General features: G+C 45.9%; 1 protein-coding gene across 7 annotated transcripts in view; it reads right to left on the reverse strand.

Annotated features, from left to right (window-relative positions):
- Nucleotides 1-8,236: 8,236 nt before the first annotated feature.
- The window catches only part of SIK3 (SIK family kinase 3), a 240,122-nt gene continuing 224,126 nt past the window's right edge, over nt 8,237-24,232 (reverse strand). For 3 of the 7 annotated variants that reach the window (XM_063092811.1, XM_063092810.1, XM_063092809.1), the window contains 9 exons: nt 23,988-24,113; nt 23,635-23,720; nt 23,062-23,171; nt 21,749-22,088; nt 20,270-20,973; nt 11,359-11,522; nt 10,219-10,351; nt 9,131-9,299; nt 8,237-8,471 (listed from right to left, as the gene is read on the reverse strand). In XM_063092811.1, the coding sequence (XP_062948881.1) occupies nt 9,142-9,299; nt 10,219-10,351; nt 11,359-11,522; nt 20,270-20,973; nt 21,749-22,088; nt 23,062-23,171; nt 23,635-23,720; nt 23,988-24,113 (1,821 nt within the window). In that variant the 3' untranslated portion in view covers nt 8,237-8,471; nt 9,131-9,141. Of the gene's footprint in view, nt 8,472-9,130; nt 9,300-9,793; nt 9,893-10,218; nt 10,352-11,358; nt 11,523-20,269; nt 21,154-21,748; nt 22,089-23,061; nt 23,172-23,634; nt 23,721-23,987; nt 24,114-24,232 lie in introns of those variants that run through there. The other 4 variants (XM_063092808.1, XM_063092807.1, XM_063092805.1 and 1 more) reach the window with 2 other exon arrangements.

Here is a 24,232-nt window from a genome sequence, read left to right on the forward strand (position 1 = left end):
GGTGACCTGGAGGACAAGAGGGGCTGGCTGAGCAGGGGGTCTCTAGCATGCAGGAACCCTATGCTCCCCCACTCAATCCAGCCAGGGGAGGTGGAGAGACACAGAGAGGGAGATGGCCTCAAGTGCCCAGAGCCCTGGAAGGGGACAGAGCCTGTGCTCCCAGTGCCTAGAGCTGGGGGCCAGAGTAACCTGGAGCAGCCAGCAGCGCTTACCTCCTCGAGCTCCGCAGCACTCTGTGGGCGCCAGCTCTTCTCTGGCTATTTATGACTCCAGGCAGGGGCTGGGCTGGGAGGCTGATAAGCCCAGCTCAGGCCCTGTCTCCCTGTCTCTGCTCACTGATCCTAGCCATGTGGAACTCAGAGTTCAAGGATCAGCTCTGTCCCTGGGGCCAGGCAAATAGAGTGGGCAAACAGGAAGCAGCGGGGGCTGCAGAGCAGGGATCAAGGGTTCAGGTGGGGGCGGGAGGGGAGTGGTCCAGGCTTGTAGGTCCCCAGGGTCCCCTGCCCCTCCATGGGAGAGTGTGTGCATGCCATTGTCCGTTGTGCCAGTGCAGCAGGAAGAAGATGCAGGAACTCTGGGACTTTCCACTCAGGGGGGCACCTCTCCCACATCTTCTTGCATTCCAGGGAGACTGCTTCCCACCCTGCCCCTGCCCCCTCCTCCCTCCAACACTGGTCTCTCCTCTGGTCCCAGTAGGCCCTGCACACCTGTCTCCAAGCCCTCTGCAGGCCTCCCCAACCAGTAAACCCCAGGAACCTGAAGCGCTAGGGAGTTTCCTGGAGAGAATGGAGAGCGGCTCAGTGGCCCCCAGAATGAGATTTCAGAGACTTCTAACATTTCAAAACAAATTCTAGAGAGGAACACAGAGTTGCCAACTTTTAATTTTGTCCTATGAAGATATTACTCTCTGCCCCCTCCAAAAAAAGCCAAAACCAAAAAACCACGAAAAACCTCACCATCTACCATGATCATCATTTCAAAAAAGGAAAGACTTTTTAACACCAAAAAAGGCACAATCTCAGAATTAAGTCAGAGAATTTGTCACTTAAATTGAAGATCCCACACAGGGGAGAATGGACACCAGCCCTTAGGAACCACTGGTGTGGGGGAGACCCTCGGACTAAGAGGTGGCAGCAGACATGGTTTTTCATTTCACTTTGCCTCCATCTTGCTGGAGGAGCACTGTAAGCCAGTTGTGTAATCTCTCTGAGCCTCAGTTTCCTGTCTGTAAAATGGGGACAAGAACGGTCAGGGTTGTTAGCGGCTCCCGAGAATGTCAAGTGCTGTGTATTTGTAGGTGTTTGCAGCTCCATCTTACAACATTTCTTCTGGAAGGCCCAGGACCTCCCTTGCCAGGTCACTGACAGGACCCGAGTCACAGAGCCTGTGAGTGGCAAAGCTGAGAGGAACTCTGAGATCAGCTACTCCAGCCTCTCCCTACCCCACTGACTTACAGATGATCAGACTGGAGAGAATTTGCCCAACGTCTCTCATCTCTCAGGGAGTTAGAGGCAGGACTGGACCTAGAACCCAAGTCTCTGGACTTAGGACCCAGGGCAGAAATGTGCCCTGCACCAGCTCCCCGGGACACTCCCTAACACTCTGGAAACCAGCCTGGCGTCTCTGCCTGCCAGATCTGGGAGTGGCTGGCCTCCGGGCCTCTCCCAGTCTAGCTGGTCTCATGCCTTTCACCTCAGAGAAGATTTTGGAGCCAGAACACCTTAGATTTGAATCCCAGCTGACACATACTAGCTATATGACCCCTGGGCAAGGATAACCTCCCTGCACCTCAGTTTCTTATTTGTTAAATGAAGATAATGATAGAACATGTCATCCTCTAGGCATTACTCTGTGGTAGGCAGAATAACGGCTCCCAAAGATGTCCATGTCCTAATCCCTAGAAGCTGCAACTGTGTTACCTGTATTACATGGCAAAGGGATTTTGCAAATGTGATTAAAGACCTTGAGATGGGGTGGTTATCCTGGATTATCCAGGAGGGCCCAAGGTAATCACAAGGGTCCTCAAATATACAAGAGGCGGGCAGGAGAGTCAGAGTCAGACAAGGAGAAATGAGGATGGGAGCAGAGGTCAGAGTCATGTGATTGCTGGAAGGGGCCATGAGCCAAGGGGTGTGGGCAACCTCTCCCTAGAAGCAGAAAAGGCAAAAGAACAGACTTCCTCCTAGAGCCTCCAGAAGGAGCACCGCTCTGTGACTCCATGTCTTAGCCTAGTGTGACCCATTTTGGACTTCTGACCTCCAGAACTGTAAAATAAATGTGTTGTTTTAAGCATGAAATTTGAACATGTATGTAAAACTGTTAGAAAGGAACTTAGTCAACAACAAATTAGATCATCTAGATGAAATGAATAAATTCCTAGAAACAGTCCACTAAATTATGAAAAAAACAGAGAATTTGAACAGAACTATAGCTAGTAAGATGAAGGATGATTGTTTTCAGATTCCTGATGGAAGACTCCCTGGAGGATTTCTTGCAGAGCTCGTCATGGGGTGGTGAACTCCTGCAGTTTTTGTCTGTCTGGAAAATACACTATGTCTCCTTCGTTTCTGAAGGATAGCCTTGCTGGGTACAGTATTCTTGGCTGGCAGGGTTTTTTCTTTTAGTATTTTGAATACATCATCCCATTTTCTTCTGGCCTTTAGAGTTTCTGTTGAGAAGTCTGCTGGTAGTCTGATAGGGGCTCCCTCACAGGTGACTTGACGCTTTTCTCTTGCTTCTTTTAAGATTCTCTCTTTGTCGTTGAGCTTTGCCAGTTTGACTATAATGCATCTTGGAAAGGATCTTGTTGGGCTGAATCTGTTTGGGACTCTTTGAGCCTCCTGGATCTGAAAGTCCATGTCTCTCCCTATACCTGGGAAGTTTTCCATTATTATTTCATTGAATAAGTTTCCCATGCCTTTTCCTTTCTCTTCCCCTTCTAGAATACCCATGATTCAAATGTTTGTGTACTTAAGTTTGTCTGCTAGCTCTTATTAAATTTTCTTCATTTTTTAAAATTATTTTTTCCTTTTTTTTGTCCTCCTGGGTTATTTCAAAAAGGCTATCTTCAAGATCAGAAATTCTTTCTTCTGCTTGTTCCAACCTCCTGCTAAAGCTCTCAGTTGTGGTTTTTTTTTTTTTTTTTATTACCTTGAGTGAAACTTTCAGTTCCATGAGTTCTGCTACACTCTTTTTTTAAGGTATTAATCTCTTTGTTAATTTCCTCCTTCATATCCTGGACCTTTTTTCTTCTTTTATTATGTTGTTGTCTGATGAGTCTTCTCATATCTCAATGAGTTTCCTTAAGATTATTGTTCAGAATTCCTTTACAGTCATTTCCAGGGTTTCCTGCCCTATAGAGTCTGGTATTTGAGAATTACTGTATTCTTTTGGTGGTGTCATATTTTCTTGGATTTTTGTATTTCTAGTACCTCTATGTTGATGTATGGTCATCTGATAGAGCCGTTGCTTTTTTTTATTACTCTAGAGTGGGCTTTGAGGAGAGAGACGTCCTCTTCTTTTTCCAGTCTCCACTGGTGACTCTCTTTGTGTGTCCCAGAATCTCAATTCCTGGTATTCTATCCCCTTATTCCCAAGAACACACTTGCATTATTAAACCACAGCCCAAGACTACAGCTTCTGCCAGCAGTAGTGGGGTTGGGCAGGGAATCCCACATGTCTCTGCATGGCCTTGTCTTACAGATGCTGAGATGTAGGACATCTTTTCCAGGACTGAACCAGCCCCAGTTCAGTGGGACCATGGTCTGTGGGACTATGCAGAAAGGGAAGTGACCTCAGTACCACTTGGCCATCCCAGCTGTCTATAGTTTAGAGAGTGGGATAGGGGCTGGTCCCCTGCTGGGACAGCTTATGGGTGTCTCAGGCCTAGAGAGGTTCCTTTCTTTTGGGGGGTAGAGCTACTTCCAGCCAGCAGATGGAGGATCTCAGAAGCTTACCTGTCGGATTCCAAGCTACTTGTCCCTGTTTTACCTTTCTCTTTGGCTTATTACTGAAATGATTATTATTGCTAAACCTGATATCTAACATTTGCACAGTTCTTTAATGACCAAAGCACTTTCACAGTACACTTAGTATGTCCTCATAAAGCTAGAGGCCAGATTTTACCCTTATTATTTTGCCTGTGAGAAAACTGCAGCTCAGAGCTGCTACGAACTGCCCTGTGTCCTTCAGCTGTTAGCACTTACTGCTGGCAGGGCTGGGAGAGGGGAGGCCTGGCTTCTAGTTGATGTGACTAATACTGGCCACCAGCAGCAGAGCCCCTGGCTCCCATAGCCCTTGTGCTCTGTTCAGGGACTTCTTGGTTTCCTGGCTCAGCTATTCCAAGGCATCAGGGCAGGGGTCCTGTTTGATAGCGTCTTACCAAGCAGGAAGTTTCCTTTTTTAATATACTGTTTCACTAGTGTGTCTACCCCATTTCATTGCAAGATATTTGGCTTAAACTAGGCCAAGCCACTCTTTACTAATATTTCAGAAAGGAAAGAAATCTTTTCTGTACTTCCTGTGGAAAAACCAACAGCAGCACACTGGGCTCATTGCAGAATCAGACTTAAGGTTCAGCTGGTCATTGTTAGAGGCGTCAAGTGCCCCCGGAGTGGACTAGCTGTTTAGTGAATGCAGGGCCCACCAGCGTAGGCCCTTATTCCCACCATCCTCTTTCCCTCATCCTGGGAGTCTCCAGAGCAGCTGTTTCGGAATTGGGTCACCAAATGCTGACCCTGGTTCCCTGATATATTTGGGAGTGCTGGTATCTGCTGCAGGAGTGGATTTTGCTCAGAATGATTAGTGCCTCATTTCACAATTTGTGTCCCAACATCTTAGTCTGCATTGAGAGGACTCTGTCCCCTGGTAGGCCTGGCACATAGAAGACACTCACCAAACATTTATTCAGTGAATGACACTGGCACACTAAGGGAAGGATCACCAGACTGGTAAATGGGTCATATGAAGGAAATGGCCTTGGGAGACTTAGGAAACTTTCAAGCATTCTGCCTTCTACCGGATTCTGCTCAGAAAGTTGCATCTTGAGAACAAGTGGTGTGGGCCAGAGTGGAAGAGTTGGGATTGGAGAGGGTCTGACTGAGCAGGGGAGAAAGGACTGTCTTCTCCATGAGATTGGAAAGGTTCTGACTGAACAGGGGAGAAAGGACTGTCTCCTCCATGTGCCCCCACCCCCACCCCCAACCGGTATTTCCTATTGTGCAACTCTGTTGCAGCCCTTGTGATAGAGCCCCAAGTTAGACCCTAGGGAAGTGCACTGTAACCAACTATGCAAGTTTCTCTGCTGCCCCCTATTTAGGAGACTAAGTCCAAGACAGAGCTCCTTTGATCAGCACGAGGGAGGACAGCAGCCCTCTGAATTCCTGATCTTTGCAGTTGGAGTGGGGTGGAGGCTGGCACAAAGTCAGAAAGAAGATCACGGAAGGATCTATCAGCATGGCTTCTGTTTAATCTGGAGTTCAAGGATCTCCAGGTCTATAGCCAGGAGAGAGAGCCCTGTTTCCTCTGGAAGCTTACCTACGTCTAGCCTAAAGGCTCCCTGGCTGATTTCAGGAGGGAGTGGCACCTATTGCAAAAGGAGGTATGGGTTGTTGGAAGGCATCCAGATGTATCACTGTTTGGTTCCAGACTCACCTAGCCTTGCATGGGAGTGTGTACAGACTCAGAAGATTTCCAGACTCTTCTGGAGAAGGCTCTTTTTTGTTCTCAAAGGTACCACAGCGACTTTCTAGTCTCTCAGGGACTAGAAAGCTTTCTCATGGTCCTTCCTCTTCTCTTCTTTCTGCAAATTCAGTCAGTATTCCAGCTTCAGTAAGCTTTCTTTGTAGACAAACTTCAACCAGCTATCTCTTAGCCCTGCCTGAGACCTTGCTGGAAATTCTACCCTGCCCTGTGGAGTCCAGCTGTGGATAAAAAGGGGAAATGATAGGAAAAGTCCTCTTTCTATCCTAACACTTATTTGGCCATCACATCACCAGGCTGACTGGGGTCACCATAAAGGCTCCTGCCTGTGCCAACTCTTTGAGGATCTCCTTCCCTCTATTCCTTCTACTCCTTTCAAAGAATCTGTTTTCCATCTGGCTCAGCAAACTCAAATGCTCCCTTCTGAGGGGCAGAGTCCAAGCTGGGTGGCTGGGGACACAGTGTGAAGCTGGGTTCAGGCTTCTGGAGAATGCTGGTTTCACAAGGTGAGGAGAGATAATGAATTGCTCAAAGTTCCACCCTAAGCTTGGGAGACCTCTCCAGCCTCCAGTGTTCCAGTTTCCACCCACTTGTCCAACTAAGGTACTAAGTTATAAGTACACCCCCCCCCCCCAAAAAAAAAACAAAAGGTCTTACCAACTTGAGTTTGGAGATTTTTTTTTTTAATCCTTTTTTAGTTCAACATAAACAAGAAAGAAAAAAATACTTCTGACATTTTCAAAGAACAGAAATAGGAAAGTATATTCATATACATTCAACATATACTGCGCATATTGGTTACTACAATACAAAGCAATGATCCTTTAAAAGTGTAGTTCGCAAGATGGCACGGTTAATAGGCTCACTGGCTTTCACCTGGGTGGTTGCTGGAGGGTGGTGATCTGCTCTTCCGTAAATACAGTACCGCATAAACAGATCAGGCTGACCGTGTGGTGGAGGCAGGGTGAGTGAGGGGCACCAGAGCTGGAACAAGCCCAGAGAAGTCAAATGATAGCTTTGAGGGCTTTCTGGGTAAGCCCCCTTCTGGTGAATAGCTGGTGACCCCACCAAGTGGAGGAGAGGTTGGGGGCCACAGAAACACGGGACAGATCCCAAGGAAGGCTCTTGCACTGCAGAAATCCACTCGAGGGATACAGGGTCCAGGAGTCAAGCTGCCAGTGTCTGTGGAGAAGGATAAGCGCATGGGGATCCTGCCAGCAACATCAGGATGGCCATGCTGGGCACCCGCTTTCTTCTGTGCAAATTCAGGATGAAAGTCTTGGGGGGGGGACTAGGGACCTTTTATGCTCCTTTCCCAGAAAAAAGGATCAAGAGTCAGAATATTTAACATCTCTCTCTCTTGTTTGGAAGATCAGAAGGAGATAACCCAGATCCACTCAGCCCCCAGCCAGCAGAGAAGACTTTGGTTTCTAACAGTGAAGAGAAATAAAGATAATGACACAAACATTAGCTATCTCGTGTGCGCTGCTTCAGCTGGGGAAAGGAGACGGCCACACCTGTCACTGGCGCCAGTGAGAGCTGTTCACAATTACAATGCCTAAAGAAAGTACTTGGAACAAAAGGTGCAAGTCACAATTCAAATAGAACAGAATCTGGTTAAACATTGCTCTTTTAAACAAAAATTCCTTTTTTCTTTATTAATAATAATAACAATAATAATAATAATAACATCATCAACATTTACCAAATCAATTCCTACATGATCAAGAATTAAAATATAGGAGCTGAGGGTGCCCAGGGAGGAGGAGGAGGTTAGGACAGTGTCAAGACCCAAGACAACCTCCTATTCTTCTTGCCTGTGACAAAGAGGCTGAAAGGGAAAAGTATATATAAACATATATGAAAGGAGAAACAATGCTTTTCCTAGCACAATATAAAATGAGGCTGAAAGATGACACGAAGAGCACAGTGCACCACTGCTGGGTGTTTGCTCCAATGGGTAGAACTAGCAGAACAGTGAAGACAGCCAACGTTCTGGGTTACAAGAGGGAAGCTGAGTTATACACCAAAGAGAAGGCTCCAACTGAGACATTCTAACTGGCAACCCATCGATGCCAGGCCATGCTCAGCTAAAGTTTTCATATGATCTTGGCTGGGCCAGACATATTTTTCAGTGGATCCCAGCAGTAAAGACCTCTCCAGGTTCCAGGCTGGGGGTTTCTCTTTTTTTGCTCTCCTTTTGTTCTCTAAGTGCCAGAGACCATCACCCCTTCTTCTCCCCCTTTCCCGGCCACTAGGATTCCAGAGGATGTGTTCCTTTAGGGTGTGCTCCTCTGGAAGAGCAATGCAGAGGAATGGAGGGTGCTCTGTTGATGAAGGCCCTGGAGGGGAGCGGCTCCGAGGCTGTTGGCCTCTGAACTCTAGCTGCTTTGCTCCCCTGTTTCAAAAAGGGAAAAGAAGAAAAAAACAACCCCCCCCCCAAAAAAAAGGAAAGAAAAAAAAAAAAAAGAAAATCACCTCCAAAAGAAAACATATTAAAAAAAAAAGCACAAACAAACCACCAACTCAAATACACTTTCACAAAAGATGGAGAACATGGATTTCCTGTTTATTTCCTTGGTGACTTGGTCATACAAGCAAACATGGCAAACCCCCCTCAGAACCCGAAAGAACAGCACACTGAGGAACCAAATGTGAGGAGAGGAGCCATGATATTCCAGGTGCACAAACACAATGGCAATTTGGCGCAACGCTGCTAGATACTGTTGGTTTAAAAATCAACCTTTTCATTCCCAAGCTGTACACAAAACCTGCAACAAAGCAGACACAGAGGAGAATGAGTTTGAAAAGAGCAAGACTCAGGTATTGAACTGAAAACTTCTGTGGGTTTGCCAGATGGCTTCACTTTCATTGTCTTTTGTCAAAGATTTTTCAGAGACAGACCCATAGCACCTTCTGGGTACCCTCTGCACCGCTCCAACCACACTAGTCAATTCACCATTTCTGCACTGGCCTCTGATCACATATTTCTCCTGTATGGAATATCCTGCCCTTTGCTTCTGTACAGCTTTTAGAAACATGGCTGGATGTGTCTTCTTGCTGACTTCATCCTTCAGGACTGAGTTCAAGGACTACCTCCTTTCCTTATTACGCTGGCCAGAGGTCACCTCTGTCCTTTGGAGCTTCAGCTCACTTCTGTCTTTATGAAGGCCATACTGTCTGTCATGAGGCGGGTCATGTGTCTTATCCCCATAATTAAACCAAGGGACTTTGCCCAGCATGTCTTCGATATGCCCCCCACCTACACCCCAAACTTAGCACAATGCTTAGTGAAAAAGCAGGAAGACGTGAAGGCCGGGACAGGAAGAGTGGCGTTGTCAATTTCACTAGCCACATGAATCCCCTGACAGGATGAGGAGCTGGCACTGGGCCATAGGGCTGGTTGGGCCCTGGCCAGGGTGACACTCACTCTGTTTCTTGCTACACGCCAGCCTGCTCCATGCTGAAGGAGACCTCGGGGTGCTTGTAGCTAAGCAGAATGTCTGTAATACATGTAGCTGGATAGCAAGAGGAGTTTAAGTGCTGGCTTCCGTCAATCAGGTCTGCATGCTCATGACCTCCCAGACTCGCCCCACATTCTGCAAGACCAAAAAGAACACATGAAATTGACAGGGAGCTAGTAGGGTAGGTGAGCAGTGTGGGGAGAGGGTAGGAAGAGAGGACAATCTGTCTGAGAACCAGTAGCTTGACTCACAGCCCTGAATTTTAGGTCACAGTAGGCCCTCAAACTATTTAGTGACTGTGGGCTGGGGACCAGGACTCTTCCTATATTCTTCTCTAAGTGTTCCATTTTTCCCTTTCCCATCTTCAAGTATGATCAAGTATGATCGATTTCTGTCATATGGGAGAAGATGGAGAACTGCTCCTTCAGAAAGTCTCACCTCTTTAAGAGTGAAAGATGATAATTTTACTGATCGTAGGTACCCGATTCCTAGGCACTCTATGTGCTCTAGGCATTGTGCTAAGTAAGCACTTTACACTCAGCAAGCCAGTCAACCCTCACAGCACAATCTAGGACACACAATCTACTGTTTTTGCCACTTTACAGATGGGGAAAGGTTAAGTGCCTTACCTGCAGGGCCTGTAAAGGGCAGAGTTGGGATTTACTGCAGACCTGTCCATCCCAAGGCCTATGCCTTATATTTATCAGGAGACACTCCCTCAACTAGTTCTAAGGAGAGGTAGAAATATTCCATCAGGACACAATGCCTTTTAGCCAGAACCAGAAAAACAGTTATAAAAGGCATATCTTCACAAGGCACTAGAAACAGGAATGTGCTAGCGTTATGCTCAAGCAGAAACTTGCTTCCTGTACACATTCACATTCAGGGGAGGACAAGCGGGGAAGGGTGCTGTGTCACAGCCCCTTGGGGATGCTGTGGCTCTGCTCCCCCATGAACTCTTTCCACAGAAGAGGGGAGTAGTCACTGGTGAAGGTGGAGGGAGGGATCCCCTCCAGGAATCTCACTGGGGTGCCCCATGCATAAGGCTCCTTACCCTCATTTTCTCCATCCTGAAACTGCTGGCTGCCCATGAGTGAAGACTGACTGAGAACTGCATCTGCCATCTGGGCAGAACTAAGTGCTTTCCCAGCCACGAGACTCATTCCTGGCAAGTTATCCAGCTGCACCTGCAGAAAACAATGAGGAGAAGAAATAAGGATACCAGAGGATGTGCCACTCTGTGGTGACCCTTAGAGACAGCTGTCTCTTCTGAAGGAGCCTAGGCAAAGGGCAGCCTAGGGCCCCACTCCGAGACTCCCTTCCTCTGCAGCACCATCCAAAGGGGGATGCTGCTCTGGTGACAGCATGGGAACTGCCTCAGCTTCCCCCTGTGGAGTGGGTGGGTGTCGGGAGAGGGTATGGTGAATTACAGCTGGTGGTGAGACCCCCTTGCCACCTACAGGAGTCTGTTTTAGGACAGCACTGTCCAATCACACTCTCCTCTGTGATGACGGAAATGTTTTTTATCTGCCCTGTCCAACAGCCACTAGCCATAGGTGGCTGCTGAGCACTTAAAGTGGAGCTAGTATGACTTAGGAATTAAATTTTTTATTTTATTTAATTTTAATACATTTAAATTTGAATAGCCACCTTGGCTAGCTGCCACCATATCAGTGCCATGCTAGGAGTTTGTCCTAGAAACACAAAGCTCTGCTGAGCCAGATCAGCTCCCTTTATCTGAATAAGTTCCATGCAGCTGCTGAAAACTGAGAGCCCAAGGCTTTATTTGCTGGGGACTGAGTTTAGACTATCTGGGGAGAGGTTTAGTAACTAAGACACAGGGAACAGATGGCAACTATTTTTAATTCCTCAGTCTAAAATTTAGAGTATAGGGCTGGCTGGTTAGCTCAGTTGGTTACAGTGTGGTGCTAACACCAAGGTCCAGGGTTCAATCCCTGTACTGGCCAGCCACTAACAAGGAAAAAAATTTTTTTTAAGTTTGGAGTACAGATTCTACTGGAGTTAAGGCTTGGTCTGTTCGGATGATTCAAAGAAATGCTCCCACAGTTCCTAGAGGTGCTAGACTCCGACTGAGAAAAGCAGAGGAGTAGATGCTACCCCGCATCACTATGCTGTTTTCACGGCTGGGACTGGTAGGATCCCAGATCCGAGAAACAGGAGGGCTCCAACATACATAAGCATCGTCGCTGTTCTGGATCGTGTGGTGTCTCTGCAGGGTCCGGGGCCTGTGGTGCTCACTGACTGAGGGGCGTGCTGGGTACCCGAGCCCATTGTGATCTGGCAGCTCCATTGCTTGTCCTGGAGAACTTCTATCCATGCAGTTCCCTATGACGGTCTCTGAGGAGACAGAACAAATAGGGTCAGCACAGCTACAGCTTCTCCCCACACTGGAAGCTCCTGTTGAAGAACTGTCTTGCAAGGCACAATGAGCAAGGGTGAGGACCCCATATGCACTAACTGCTAATCCTCAGCCTGGAGATGGTGCTTAGGGGAGCCCGGACCAGTCTGAAAACCCTAAGTCCCACAGCAAATATGAGCCTCTTTATGAAGGGACTTTGCCCTAAGGACAGAATCCCACAGAACGGGGGCTGACTTTTCTTCTTTCTTCATTTCTCCGTTGACTTAACAGTGCCATGCTCCCAAACCTAGATGCCCACAAAAATTACTCTTGGAGCCTTCAGGAACCCTAGCCTGGGAAGATGGCCTCTTCTCTGTGGATGCCTCCTTCTCCTTCCTTGGCTTCCACCTCAGTGCACCACCCTGGTCTTTCTCCTTTCTGCTTCTCTAACTGCTGCTTCCAACTCCTTCTATGGCTCCTCTACCCTTTACAAGAACGCACTCTTCACACTTCTGTCCTTGACCTTCTCTCTCTCCACACTTAGCAATATCATCTATTTTCATGACTTCCATATATTGCTTCTATGTAAAGAATTACTGAAATGCTCTTTTAGGCTCCAGATCCATACTTCCATTTATTAGATATTTTTCCCTGAATGTCTAACCAGCATTTCACACTTACCATGTCCAATTCCAAACCCATCAGCTTCCCCCATAAACAAGGACTCTTTTGGTGCCTCATTTTCCTGATCTTCCAGGGATAAGTTCCTGGTGTTACTATCGATTCTTTATGCCTGGTCCCCCAACAGCTTGAAGTCTAAAGAATCAACCTCTGTGATGTTGATCACTCAGTCTCCTTCTTTCCAATCTCACTCATGGCCTAAATCATAGCAATAGCCTCCTCACTATCCTCCTACCACCACCACCCTACAAAGATTAATCTTCCTTTAGGGCAGTCCATACACTTCCTTTTCCTAACACTGCCCCAGCCTCCCTTCCAGTCAGTATCTCACACTACTCTCTTCTACACATTCTAAGCTCTAGTCAGATGGGAGCTGACAACTCTTGCCCACCCATTCGCAGTCCTATACATTTGCTCTCTCTATTCCCTCCACCCGGAAATGCCTGATTCTTCCACCTCCATTCCCATCAATCCAAATCAGTTCATCCTTCTAGGTCCATCTCAAATGTTAGCATCTCTTTGAAACTTTCCCCTTCAAACAGAAATAGATCATTTCTTCCTTTAAATGTCAGAAGACTTTATTCATCTCCAATTGCTCTAACATTATCCCTGGTACTATGTTCAACTGTGTACTTGTCTTAATGACTCACATTAGATTATAAGTTCTTTGAGGTCAAGAATTGTATCTTATGCATCTCTGTGAGCCTTCAGTGTTCCAGAACATTATCCTATACCAGTAACTCTTTAATAATTATCTCTTTAATTGATGTTAACAAATGCTAGACTATCAGTCATGCAACTCTACGAACTAGAATTTGGAAAGAAAGGAGTTTAAGAGGAATGGATAATTCTTCTTGATCAAACATAGTCAAAAAGAATATCAGGGCCACACCTAAGTTGATAGGATCCTCCTGGTAGCACTCTCTCTTCAGTCTTTAAGAGCTTCCTGGGACTCAAACATATGTTTTGTGTAGTCGGTTGGTTTTTTGAGTTAAAGCTTCTTGGCAACTACTGGGCTTATCTCCTGATGAATTCACCCCTGGCAAGACTAAGGTTATAAAAATTCTTAATAGGAAACAGCTCTAATGCTAAGTGTGCCACTCCAATATCTATTTGAATAATGAAAGTAAAACGTACTGCTTGAGTGTTGGGTAAAGGGTTTCAGGCCTCTATATTCAAATGGCCTCCTGTAATGATCAAGGCAAGGCCCAGGCCTAGGATAGGAGGGGAGCAGAGCTAATTCACTTCACTGCATTACACTGCTAGTAATGCAAAACACTCTGGAGAAAAATTAGAGCAGGGGGGAGCTTCCTAACTACCAAAGATGAAGGCAAGTGAGAAATCTTTTGAAAGTTCTCTGAGCAAAAAGGTCAAAGGAACAGCCAGAAGTCAACTATTTTGCTACCGAAAGCTAAAAGCCAGCAGAGAAAGGAAGATGAAAGAAAACCTACACCAGCACTTGGCTGTGGGATTGGCCAGCCCATCATACCCACTCAGCCCAATTCCTCTCTGTGGGCACAGCTCACACGTTAGCCCCAGGGCCAACCAAAAGCCACTGGCAGGAAGTGGTGCGACCCTGGCTCTGTGCAAGGGAGGAACTGCAGATTCTGTCTGCCTTGCCAAAAAGCAGCACAAATAGCTGCTGCGTACTTTCTATCTCAAAGTGTTTTCTAATGCCTATAGTCTCTTCTTTGATAGCTAGCACTATCCACTCAATTCCTTGGAGTTCTTTCTTCCTTTAAGCATGCTTATAGAGTTGGATGCAAATCTCATCAGTTGTACCTCCTTGTTCCCCCCAAAGACAAACATGAGCACTCTCCTGTTAAAGGTTTTGAAAAGACCATTATCAAACACAAAGAAATGGCACAGCTAACAAAATCTATACGGTCCTGGTTCTTGATATTTAGCGCCCTCCCACCCCTTCTGGAGGCCTCAGTGTTTGTTTCTTCTCCATGTCTGTTAAGTATCCTACCCTCCCCCACTTTTGAGTTTTTATCCCCGAGAATGGGGTTTCTCCAAACCCAAACACCCACCTTCCTTTTGGCTCTGTCTTTAGGAAGCTCACGTGGATCTTGTCCTCCTTGTCTGCTCTCTTCCCAGCCTTCTGATGCCAACAGGCATGAAAAGTGCCACCAAGACAGAGGAAGCTACCACTTGACCAATTATGTGATGTGCCTCCCTGACTCCGCAGCCCCGGGCTCATCCCTCAGCCATGCCCAAGTTGAGCACAGTGGTCTTGGGCACAAGCTCTGGGGTCAGGGAGACTTGGGCTTGAATCCTGGCTTCACTACTTCCTGAGGAGTGGGAACTTGGGCAAGTTATCCAACTTCCCTAGGTCTCACTTTCTTTATCTGCGGAACAGGATCTACCCACACGCAGAGTGCTTAATAGAGCTGGGTACACTGTAAAAGCTCAATAAAGACTGGTAGTATTTATACTCACTTCAGAGATGTTATTTTTGAGTAGATAAAGGCAAACTGAGACAGTTGACAGAAACAAAAAGGAAACTGATTTTATCAGAGAACCCTACTTGCAGAATTATGGGGACAATTTACCCATATGTGAACAAAAAATGAGTTACTGAAACTTTAATTTCCAGAGAAGAACCCTCTGATTTAGGAGTTTAAAACCAGATGAAAAAGATGTGTATTAATGGGAGCTGGGAAACAAGTCAGGACTCTGCTCAAGTTTCAGTATAATCAATAGGTCAAAGGTTTGGAAGGGCTAGTGTCTTTCACAGGGCAGATGTGCTTGGAAGGTATAGACTGGGGACAAGGAGGCAGAAGGAAAGAGTATAAGACTAGGGAAATGGGAAACATCAAGGTGGGATCCAGCTCCATCACTAACAGGATGTATGAGCATGGGCAAGTCATCCTCTCCTACCCTCAGGTTCCTTACCTGAAAAATGAAGGTTGTTTGGGGGTCCCCCAAAATATAACACATGTGAAAGGGTCTTTAATAAATTGTAAAGGACTATACAAGTAAAGTATTATTTTTAGTAAGAATGCTGACCCTGAATATAGGAATCCTTTGTGACACTACAAATGAGACTGACTGACCAGCTGAGAGATATAAGCAGACTAACCCACTGACCAAGGGACATGAGATATGGGCTCAAATCTTTGGCATCCTTTATGCCAATTCAGCAGCCAGAGGAACTGTCAGGCTCACCAAAGGATATATAAATGATGGGGAACAACACCTTCCAAGGGCCCTATGCTTCAGTATTTGCCAAAGTAAAGCTGAGAGAGTACAGAAGGTGGAATGATCATCTGATCACACAAGGGAAAAAATGCATGAACGGATACAATGCACACCACCCACCTGCTCAGGGAACTTTGGGGCAGCTTGCACAACTCTTTTGAATCTGTCAATGTTGACTCGTCCTTACTCATTTACTGGGTTTTAAGAGAAAATGAGAGAAGTGTCATGTTTGCGTGTTCCTCTTAAAGGCTCTGAGGGATATCCCCTCCCAGTCTGTCAGCATTTTACCCCTCTATGAAGTCTGAAGTAATAATGCTGAAGCTGACTGAGCTTAGAGAAGAGGATGTGGTTTCCTTTGTGAGTTCAAGTTGACAATCTCACTTTGTAAACTGGTTATGCTATTGTACTAATTTATTTGTAAAGTCAAAAAACTAAGTGTGTTTAACACTGCAGAAGGAACAGCCTTTATTTTTGCTTGTAGAGTGGCAGAAAGGGAGACTACAGACAGCATGAGGATGTACAGCCCTGAAATTTCTAAACATTTGAAACCAACCTCTGGCATGCAGCCTGCTCAGTGCTCTGGCAGTGCCTGACCTCTCACTGGCTGATGGCAGACATCCCTAAAGGAAACAGGTAACCATGGACACTGATATGATGGCATCTAACTTTCCTTGATTAACACCAATGATCACTGTTCATCTACTCTTCAGAAATTTTAGAAAGATCGCACTAGCTCTACTCTTTTTAATCATACCTCTTGTAGCACTCATTACATAGCATTTCCTGTTAAAGCTGCTTCTAACCTTGTCTTACTTCCCCCAGTAGGACAGAAGCTCCTTGAGGGCAGGTTCTTTATCTTTTCACCTCTGTATTCCCACAGCACTACAGGATAGTCTTGGCAACACAGTCATTGGATACATTTTGTTGAATTTGCTCTACCATGGAATATACAGTTGAAGTGCTTTGGGACTGAGATGCAGGGATCATTAAAGGAAACAGCAGGCATTCCTCCCTGTCCAAAAAGATGAACAAGAGTGAGCTCTCCCCAGTTGCTTGTGGGTAGTGGGGGTAGCATTATACTGCTTTCTTGGCAAAAGTGAGAACAAATTATCCGAAGATTCTTTGGTAAAGGTAAAGATGTAAGCTCTCAAGTTTTGAAAAGAATAGAATGAGATCAGGTTAAAGCAGGAAGAGACTGTAGAGCCTCAGCTTCCACTGTAAAAGTGGCTCTTAACATATACTTCCTCGGGTGCTTGTGAAAAATAAATAAGTAAGTGAGTTGAGAGTATCAGACATGGAGCAGGCTGCATGATCCTTCTATAAGGAACATTAATCCCACGCTGCTTCTCTCACAAGCATTAACTACACATTAATTCCATGCTCCTTCTCTTAGAGGGGCATTTAGCTTAACACCCCTCATTACACAGATAAAGAAACGTTAAGAGAGGTTATACAATAGACCCATGGTCACAGAGTAAACTCATGTTGTTTAAGGTAAGGACAATGGAGACTCCTCAAGATAAGAAATCATTTTAAACACACAGACGTACATCCCTGAAGGGATTTTTAAGCGCTGAGAAGAAGCATTGTGCTTCTCTAGGCCATTAGTGTCTCTACTGCATTATTTCACTACACTGGATTCTAAGTTCACATAATAATAAATATGTAATTTTATTCATTAAAGATAATTGTATACGTGGATCCCAAAGGCACAAAATAGGAATAGATGCTAGAAAGAGGTAGAACAGCATTCAAGCAAGAAAAGGAATACTCTGTGGCTAAATTAAAGAGTAAAGTTTAGAGTAAACCAGGCAGAAAGAAGGAAGACTAATCTCTACAATGCAATGTCAGCAAGGCAGGGACTAAGACTACCGCTCTAGAAAAGTTCGTATCAAAGGTCACAAGGAAAAGATGAATGAAAAAAGGGGACTTTGGGGGGAAGACACCAGCAAAACTGATAACAAGGCTAAAAGGACAGGGTAGTTTTGAACCAAAACCTTTAGGGATATACCTATGGCCTTACTCTTCTAGAAACCACAAGAGAAGTTTGTAGGGGATGATAGCAGTGATGGTGGTGGATGCAAGAATGTGGGGAGAAGGAAGCAGGAGGACCAGAGTGACGGAAGTACAGCTAGAGGAAGAGGTAGGACCAGAACTGCAAAGTATTGACCTGAAGTGAAATGCTTAGACTTAGAACAACTGACACGACTAAGAACTGAGTTGAAACTGCCAGGAGAACTGAGCAGTGTGCCACTTTTCTTGTGACACGCTGCAGCCAGATCTGGGCAAGACTCTGTATTTTAGAAAAGCTCTGCCCTTGGCTTCTACTAATTCCTTCACCTACACTACACTTCAAAGCAACCAAACCTGCTTGCTGTCCCTTAAAACCTCCCTGACACGTTTTCACCCACTGTTCTTTCCTCATGCCTCTCCCTGGAATCCAAATGACAAAATCTTCCTCATCCATCAAGACCCAACCCTACTTACTGCCAGACACCTACCCTATCCCTTGGACCTAGAACAAATCTCTCCCCACGCTTGTGCTCCCACAGCACTGCACCACCACATTCTAAACAGATGGGCACACCTGCCAAAGGAGGGTTCCTTGCACAACTGGCGGCCAATGGTGAACATAAGCTCTCTAGCCTTTCTGTATGTAGTAGTCAACAGGAGGGACAGTGAGGAGAAATTAGAGAAAATGGTTTTTGAAGAAAAACATTTCAGAAGGTATCTGAATACAGAGCAGGCCAGGGTTGAGGGAGGGTGGAAGGAAAGCACCATCTGCGGCAGCCGTGGCTCCTCCCTCGGCCCCTTGCACACCCAGGACGTGCTCGTTAAGAATGCTGGAGTGGGGCCAGCCCCATGGCTCACTCGGGAGAGTGCAGCGCTGGTAGCGCTGAGGCCACAGGTTCGGATCCTATATAGGGATGGCCGGTGCGCTCACTGGCTGAGCGTGGAGCAGACCACACCATGCTGAAGGTTGCGATCCCCTTACCAGTCAAAAAAGAATCTGCTGGAGTGAACTGAGCAACTCTCAGGTTCTGCCGCCACTCACTAGCTCCTGATTTTCATCTCTGTGCCTCAATTGTCTCACTAGTAAAATGGGGATAATAAGACTTACTATCATATAGGGCTGTTGTGAGGATTAAACAAATTTATATATGAACAGCATTTGGTGTCTGGCACAGGGAAAGCACATTAGAAATGTCAGTTATTGTCCTTTTTATGCCAACTATAGTATGCTAATCTGCTGGAAGCTTCCACTCACACAGGATTCTTTCCCACTGCATCACATTCGCGATACCGTCATCCCCCCACTGGTAGAAGGCTCCCAGCAACAGGAAGCTCCCAAGCTGCTGAGACAGCCTATTCCATAAAGCTCTCATAAAGGTCTTCCTGAAATGTACTGAAATTTGCTGCAATTTCTATCCTGATCTTGGTTCTGCCCCATAATATGAACTCAGAAAAATCTAATCCCTTCTTCCAACTGACAGGTACAATGTTTCTCCTTAGTTTTTCTCTCCCAACCCTAACCACCCCAGGTTTGTCAGCCATTCCACATATGACCTGGTTCTGAAAGCTCCCACCATCCTGGGTCCTGTGTTTTTATGGTTAAAAACATAGCAGCCACAGGAGAACACAAAGCATCTGGCTAGGGTACACCTCTAAGCTAGATGACACCCATCTGTTCAAAAGCTCAGGATTTAATCAGCATTTTCTGAAACCACATTTCCCCTCCTATGGGTACATGATGGGGACGATCTGAAATCATCAAGTCTTTTTCATATACATTGCTTTCAGAGCAAGGTCTTCTATCCGGCTCTGTGCATCAGGATCTAATTCCCCCTGCAGCTGAGTTTTCTGTATTGACTTTAAAGGACAGGACAGGAGAGGCAGGTAGCTCCAGGGAGGGAAGGACTGAAGAAATGCTTAGTTTCAGGGCTGTATAGTTTATGGATAAATTCATTTTTATTCCCTTGGATAGCAAAAGAGTGCCAAAGAGTGATAAACTGCAAGATCTGTAATGATGGGATGGATATCATTCCTGGTGTTATCTAGTTTAAATGCTATGATGCTAATGAATTACATTTTCTGAGTATAACTTATTGATGGTAGTCCTAATCTCCTTGAGAATACAAATGAGTGTCCCCATTAATTATAAAGTGATATTAAATGAAATGACAAGGAATCCATTATGATTCTATAATATTCTGTACTCAGCTCATTAATGAAATGACCACAGTAGTAACACCTCATAGTTATACCTTTATATCATATATTTCAATTTATCAAGTGCTTCTCTCTCTCTTTCTCATGCAAACATTATGTATAAACGCAAATATATATATATACATGTTTTAATCTTCACAAATACTCTGCAAAGGACTGTTATTCCTCTGGTTCCTTTTTCACAGATGAGGAAAATAAGAATTAGACAAGGTTATCATATTCATGATAGAGATAAGACCAGAATTAAGCTGTTTTGACTCTAGGTCTAACACTATTTACCCTAAATCACATTTCCTTAGTATGGCTGATTTTTTCTATTGCAGTTAAAGTTAGCTATTTTGATGATTGTCAAGAATTTCTGGATTCCAGGAAACCATGGTATGAATAGGGGAAATGATAATATATCTTATTGACTGCACTGTCAATTGTCTCTTACTATCTTTTTGAAAACAGACTCCTTACCCACCAATTCCCACTTCCTACATGCTTCTCCCCCCAAAAGGTCACGAAGGTCTTCTCAGGAATTCTTTTTTTCTTAGGAACACAGAGTACTATCTGAAAAAAGGTAACATTACTGAGTCGATTGAATTAGGGCAGACTGGCCCAGGACTTTTACTTTGGGGGGACTTACCTCGGCTGGGCACCTTATTTCTACTGAATGCAGCAGTTGGCTGGTGTCCGTAAGGATGTATCCCCAATTCCTGGGCATGACTCACAGTTCCTAGTAAAGATTCAGGGTCTCGAGGTCCACTGGCACTCAAGAGCAGGGGGCTGTCATGGCAACCTTTGGTCAACGTACTGGAGCTCTTAGTGTCTGGGAAGCCGTCCTTGGCCCCCTCACATGAGCAGTCCTCTTCCATGCTCTCCGGATGCATTGGTGCCGGCTGATGAGCATAACCGTGGGCCGGGGTGGGTGAGGAAACCTGTGAGATACATTCTTGAGCCCTGATTTGGAGAAGATGCTGGGGGCTGCTGTGGTGGTGGTGATATGAGTCAGCATTCTGATAAGATAAAGACTGGCGCTCTGTCATACTCTGTCCCCCAAGACTGGGAGCCAGACTGCCAGTATCCCCTTGGTTCATGTGCCTGAACAATTCTTGGTACTCTTGCTGCTGCTGCTGCTGCTGTCGTTGCTGCTGCTGCCTTTTAATGAGCTGTGCAAACTCTGCTGGGGGCAGCCGGATGTCTGAGTGGCCGGTGAGCGAATGCCGGGGAGAGAGCAGTCCTTGAAGGATGTGGGGTACCTGCTGGTGCCTTGTATAGTCTGGCGGCGTGGGGGACAGCAGGGCCTGCTGTAGTGCCGATGTGGTATAGTGTGGCGGCTGCTGATGTGCACTGGGAGGGAAGGTGGGGAATTGGTCAAGTGGAGGGACTTTCAGGGCTTGGGTTGGAGGGAACCCCACTCCTGTTGAAGGGCTGTAGCTGCTGGGGGAACCCCGGGACTGGTCCGAAAACAGATGGGGGTGTAAATGCGCCTGGTCGTAGTTAGCAGGGGAGAAGCGATTCACGTTCAAGCTGCAGACACAAAAGGGAGTGAGTACCAGGCATCCATGTAACAAGTACTACTCTTCTCAGTAGGGAGCACCCAATGGTACAGAGAACTGGGGAAGAGGGGGATATGCACATCATCTCTGTTTATCCCCTACTCACTTATCCAATAACTTCTAAGGGATGTAGGGCACTGTATGTGTAATAGATCTAGCTCTGCTTTGAACATAGCAACTTGGCCTAATCTCAAAAGATCATTTGAGCTATTAAGAGGCACCAAGCTCTTAGAAGAGTGACAGAGAAGGAAAGACTCCTAAAAGAATAGACAAGGGGAACTGGCATTTTTACACACTCCTCTAAAAGGCTGTTTCCTTCTTTGCAAGCAAATCATAAGGTAGCTTTGCCATTTTCCTCCTCTGTCTCCTTAGCATTCTAATCCTGGGTCAATAAATAGGTTATAAGTTCATCCTAAACCCACTGCCCTGATTTTAGAAAGGGCAAAACAAGAGCGCAGCCTAGTCAGACCCATTCTCCTCCCCTCCTGCTCTCTCACTCTGCTTAGGGGTTTCCTCCCACCTGAACCACTTGGAAGGATGGGCTAGGTGATGGCAGGGAGCCTTACCTGTGGGCCTCTGCACTGTCAGCACTCAGCTGCTTGGACAAGGGTCGGTGCCCATAGCTGAAGGTGGTCATCAGGTTAGTACGATGCTGCATCTGAATCTGACTGGCACTGGGGCTGATGGAGATGCCCCGCCCGGTGGAGCCTGCAGCTGCCCCTGGCATGTTGTTGAGCATGTCAACAGGCTCTTGTACTTGGATGGTCACCTGCTGTGACTGGGGAGGCTGTGGCATGCCCAAGCAGGTTAGTGCCACACTGGGAGGAGAGGAACAGTTCTCAGGCTGCTGCTGGAAGATTGCACTGCAAGAGGGTAAACCTTGAAACTGGGAAGGAGATGCAGCACCTGGAGAGAAAGGAACCTCAGAGTGACCGAGTGCCCAGGTTACCTGCCAGCTGGAAGTAATGGGAGCCTGAGGACACTCGAACCAGACACCATCCAGAGCAGTGCTTCTCAAACTTCAGTGTGCACTAGACGAGTCTAGAGAACTTGTTAAACACCAGATTCCCGGGCTCTACCTACAGAATTCTGATTTAGTAGGTCAGGGTAGGTCCCCAAGAATTTGTGTTTCTGATAAGATCCCTTAAAAGCTGGGCCATGGATTATACTTTCAGTAGCTTGGATCTAGTCTGTACTTCTCAAACTTTAATGTGTATACAAATACCCTGGGGACCAAGTTAAAATGCAGATTCCGATTTAGCAGGCCTGGGATGGGAACCGAGATTCTACTTTTCCTGCCAATGTTGTTGGGTAGGGGACCACACTTTGAGTAGGAATGGTTTGCGGCCAATTCAGACTCTTCTCAAGAATGCCTAGGGAGACTGCCAAGGGACCATAGCAATCAGGGTATATTCATCTTCACCTTCATCTAAATACCCACAAGAGAGGGTCCCACAAGCATGGTAGATAACCAAATGGAGGCATGACAATAAGGAAGGTTCTGGTAGCAGGTTTTTATTTGGTAGGGTTGGAAAAGTTTTTATCAAAAATATGTATAATAGTTAACCTTTATTGAGAACTATTTTGTGCCAGAAACTGTTCCAAGTGCGTTACATGTATTTATTCATTAAATACTATTATTATCCTCATTTTACATTTGAGGAAGCTGAGGTACACAGAAGTTAAGAATTTACCTAAAGTTTCACAGCTAAGAAATTGGTGGAACCAAGATTCAAACCAAGACAGTCTGGCTCCAGAGCTCACACCCCTAAATACTATGTTATTCTGCCTTTCAAATGGTTCATCATGGCGCTCAAGACTAAGATGGTCATTTTTTCCATGTGGCACATAATGGTTCAGTGTCAACCTCTCCACTCACCGTGAGACTGGATCATGGCACTGTTCATGGGGGGAGGACTATTACTGGGTTGCCTGAAGAGATGGTTGTTGGGATGGTTGGGGGGTGGGCTTGAAGGCTGAATCCTTAACCTTAAAACCAACAAAAGAGATAAAGAAACTTCCTGAGTTAACAGTACAATCTTGAGCTAAGATTCAGCTACACAATACACACAAGTAGAAATGATTGTTTTAGTTTTGATAAGTTTCCATGCCAGAAAAACACACATAAGGCGTCCACCACAGTCTACTTAAACCCATCCACATCTTGTTGGATCAGACTTCCCAGCCACGGAGGCAAAGGTCACTGTGGGTGTGTGTCTGGCCTCCTGTATTAGATATCAGATTACTTTGTTCATGAGGCTAAGAAAATGAAGTGGCACAGGGAAGTCAAGACTTTAGGAAGGCACCTAAAATTTAAATTGGTTTCTCTGCTTTTCAAATAGATTCTTTCAAGATGAATGCTAAAGTCAGTCAGCATCTCTCATATGAGTCTGGCCAAGGACACCAGGCTACAGAGACGATGGCTTAAGCATAACGTAAGAAGATTCCTTACCTCTGGAGCTGGTGGGTGAGGAGGGCTGGCTGATTTTCACATGCAGCCTGAAGAGGTGGAGAAGGCTGAGGAGGACAAATAGAGTCCTAAAATATACATGGGGAAAGGAAAAACATAATCGTGAGCTTGAAAAGTAACCAGAGCTATTCTTGGGAATGGAAGAAACAGAGAACTATCTGTGACTCAGATTTATGCTTCTGTTGTTCATTAAAGGTCTGATTACCTTAGCTCAAGAATGTCAACTATAAACATAACTGCACTTTGCCCTGAGTGATCTCTTCCAAAATGCATAGGCAAATCAGCCTGAAGACAAACTCCAAACAAGTTGGAGAAAGCAAAGAGTGAGGGCCTACTTGAATTTGTTGCTGGAGAATTTGATGGTGCTGCTCCTGCTGGTACAACATATGCTGCTGCTGAGTCTTCTCCAGGGTTCTCTCATCAATCTGCCCCCCGTACATCTTCTGCAGCTGCTCACACTCCTGAAGGGAAAGCAGTTAATGCAGATGGGATGCAGCCAGGCCCACTCATGCAGTGATCTCAGCAGATGCAGATCTGCCCCAAGGTCTCATGGGCAGAGCGAGCCACAAGAAGAACAGTG

Source organism: Cynocephalus volans, chromosome 4 (assembly GCF_027409185.1).
Source record: "Cynocephalus volans isolate mCynVol1 chromosome 4, mCynVol1.pri, whole genome shotgun sequence".
Lineage (NCBI taxonomy): Eukaryota > Metazoa > Chordata > Mammalia > Dermoptera > Cynocephalidae > Cynocephalus > Cynocephalus volans.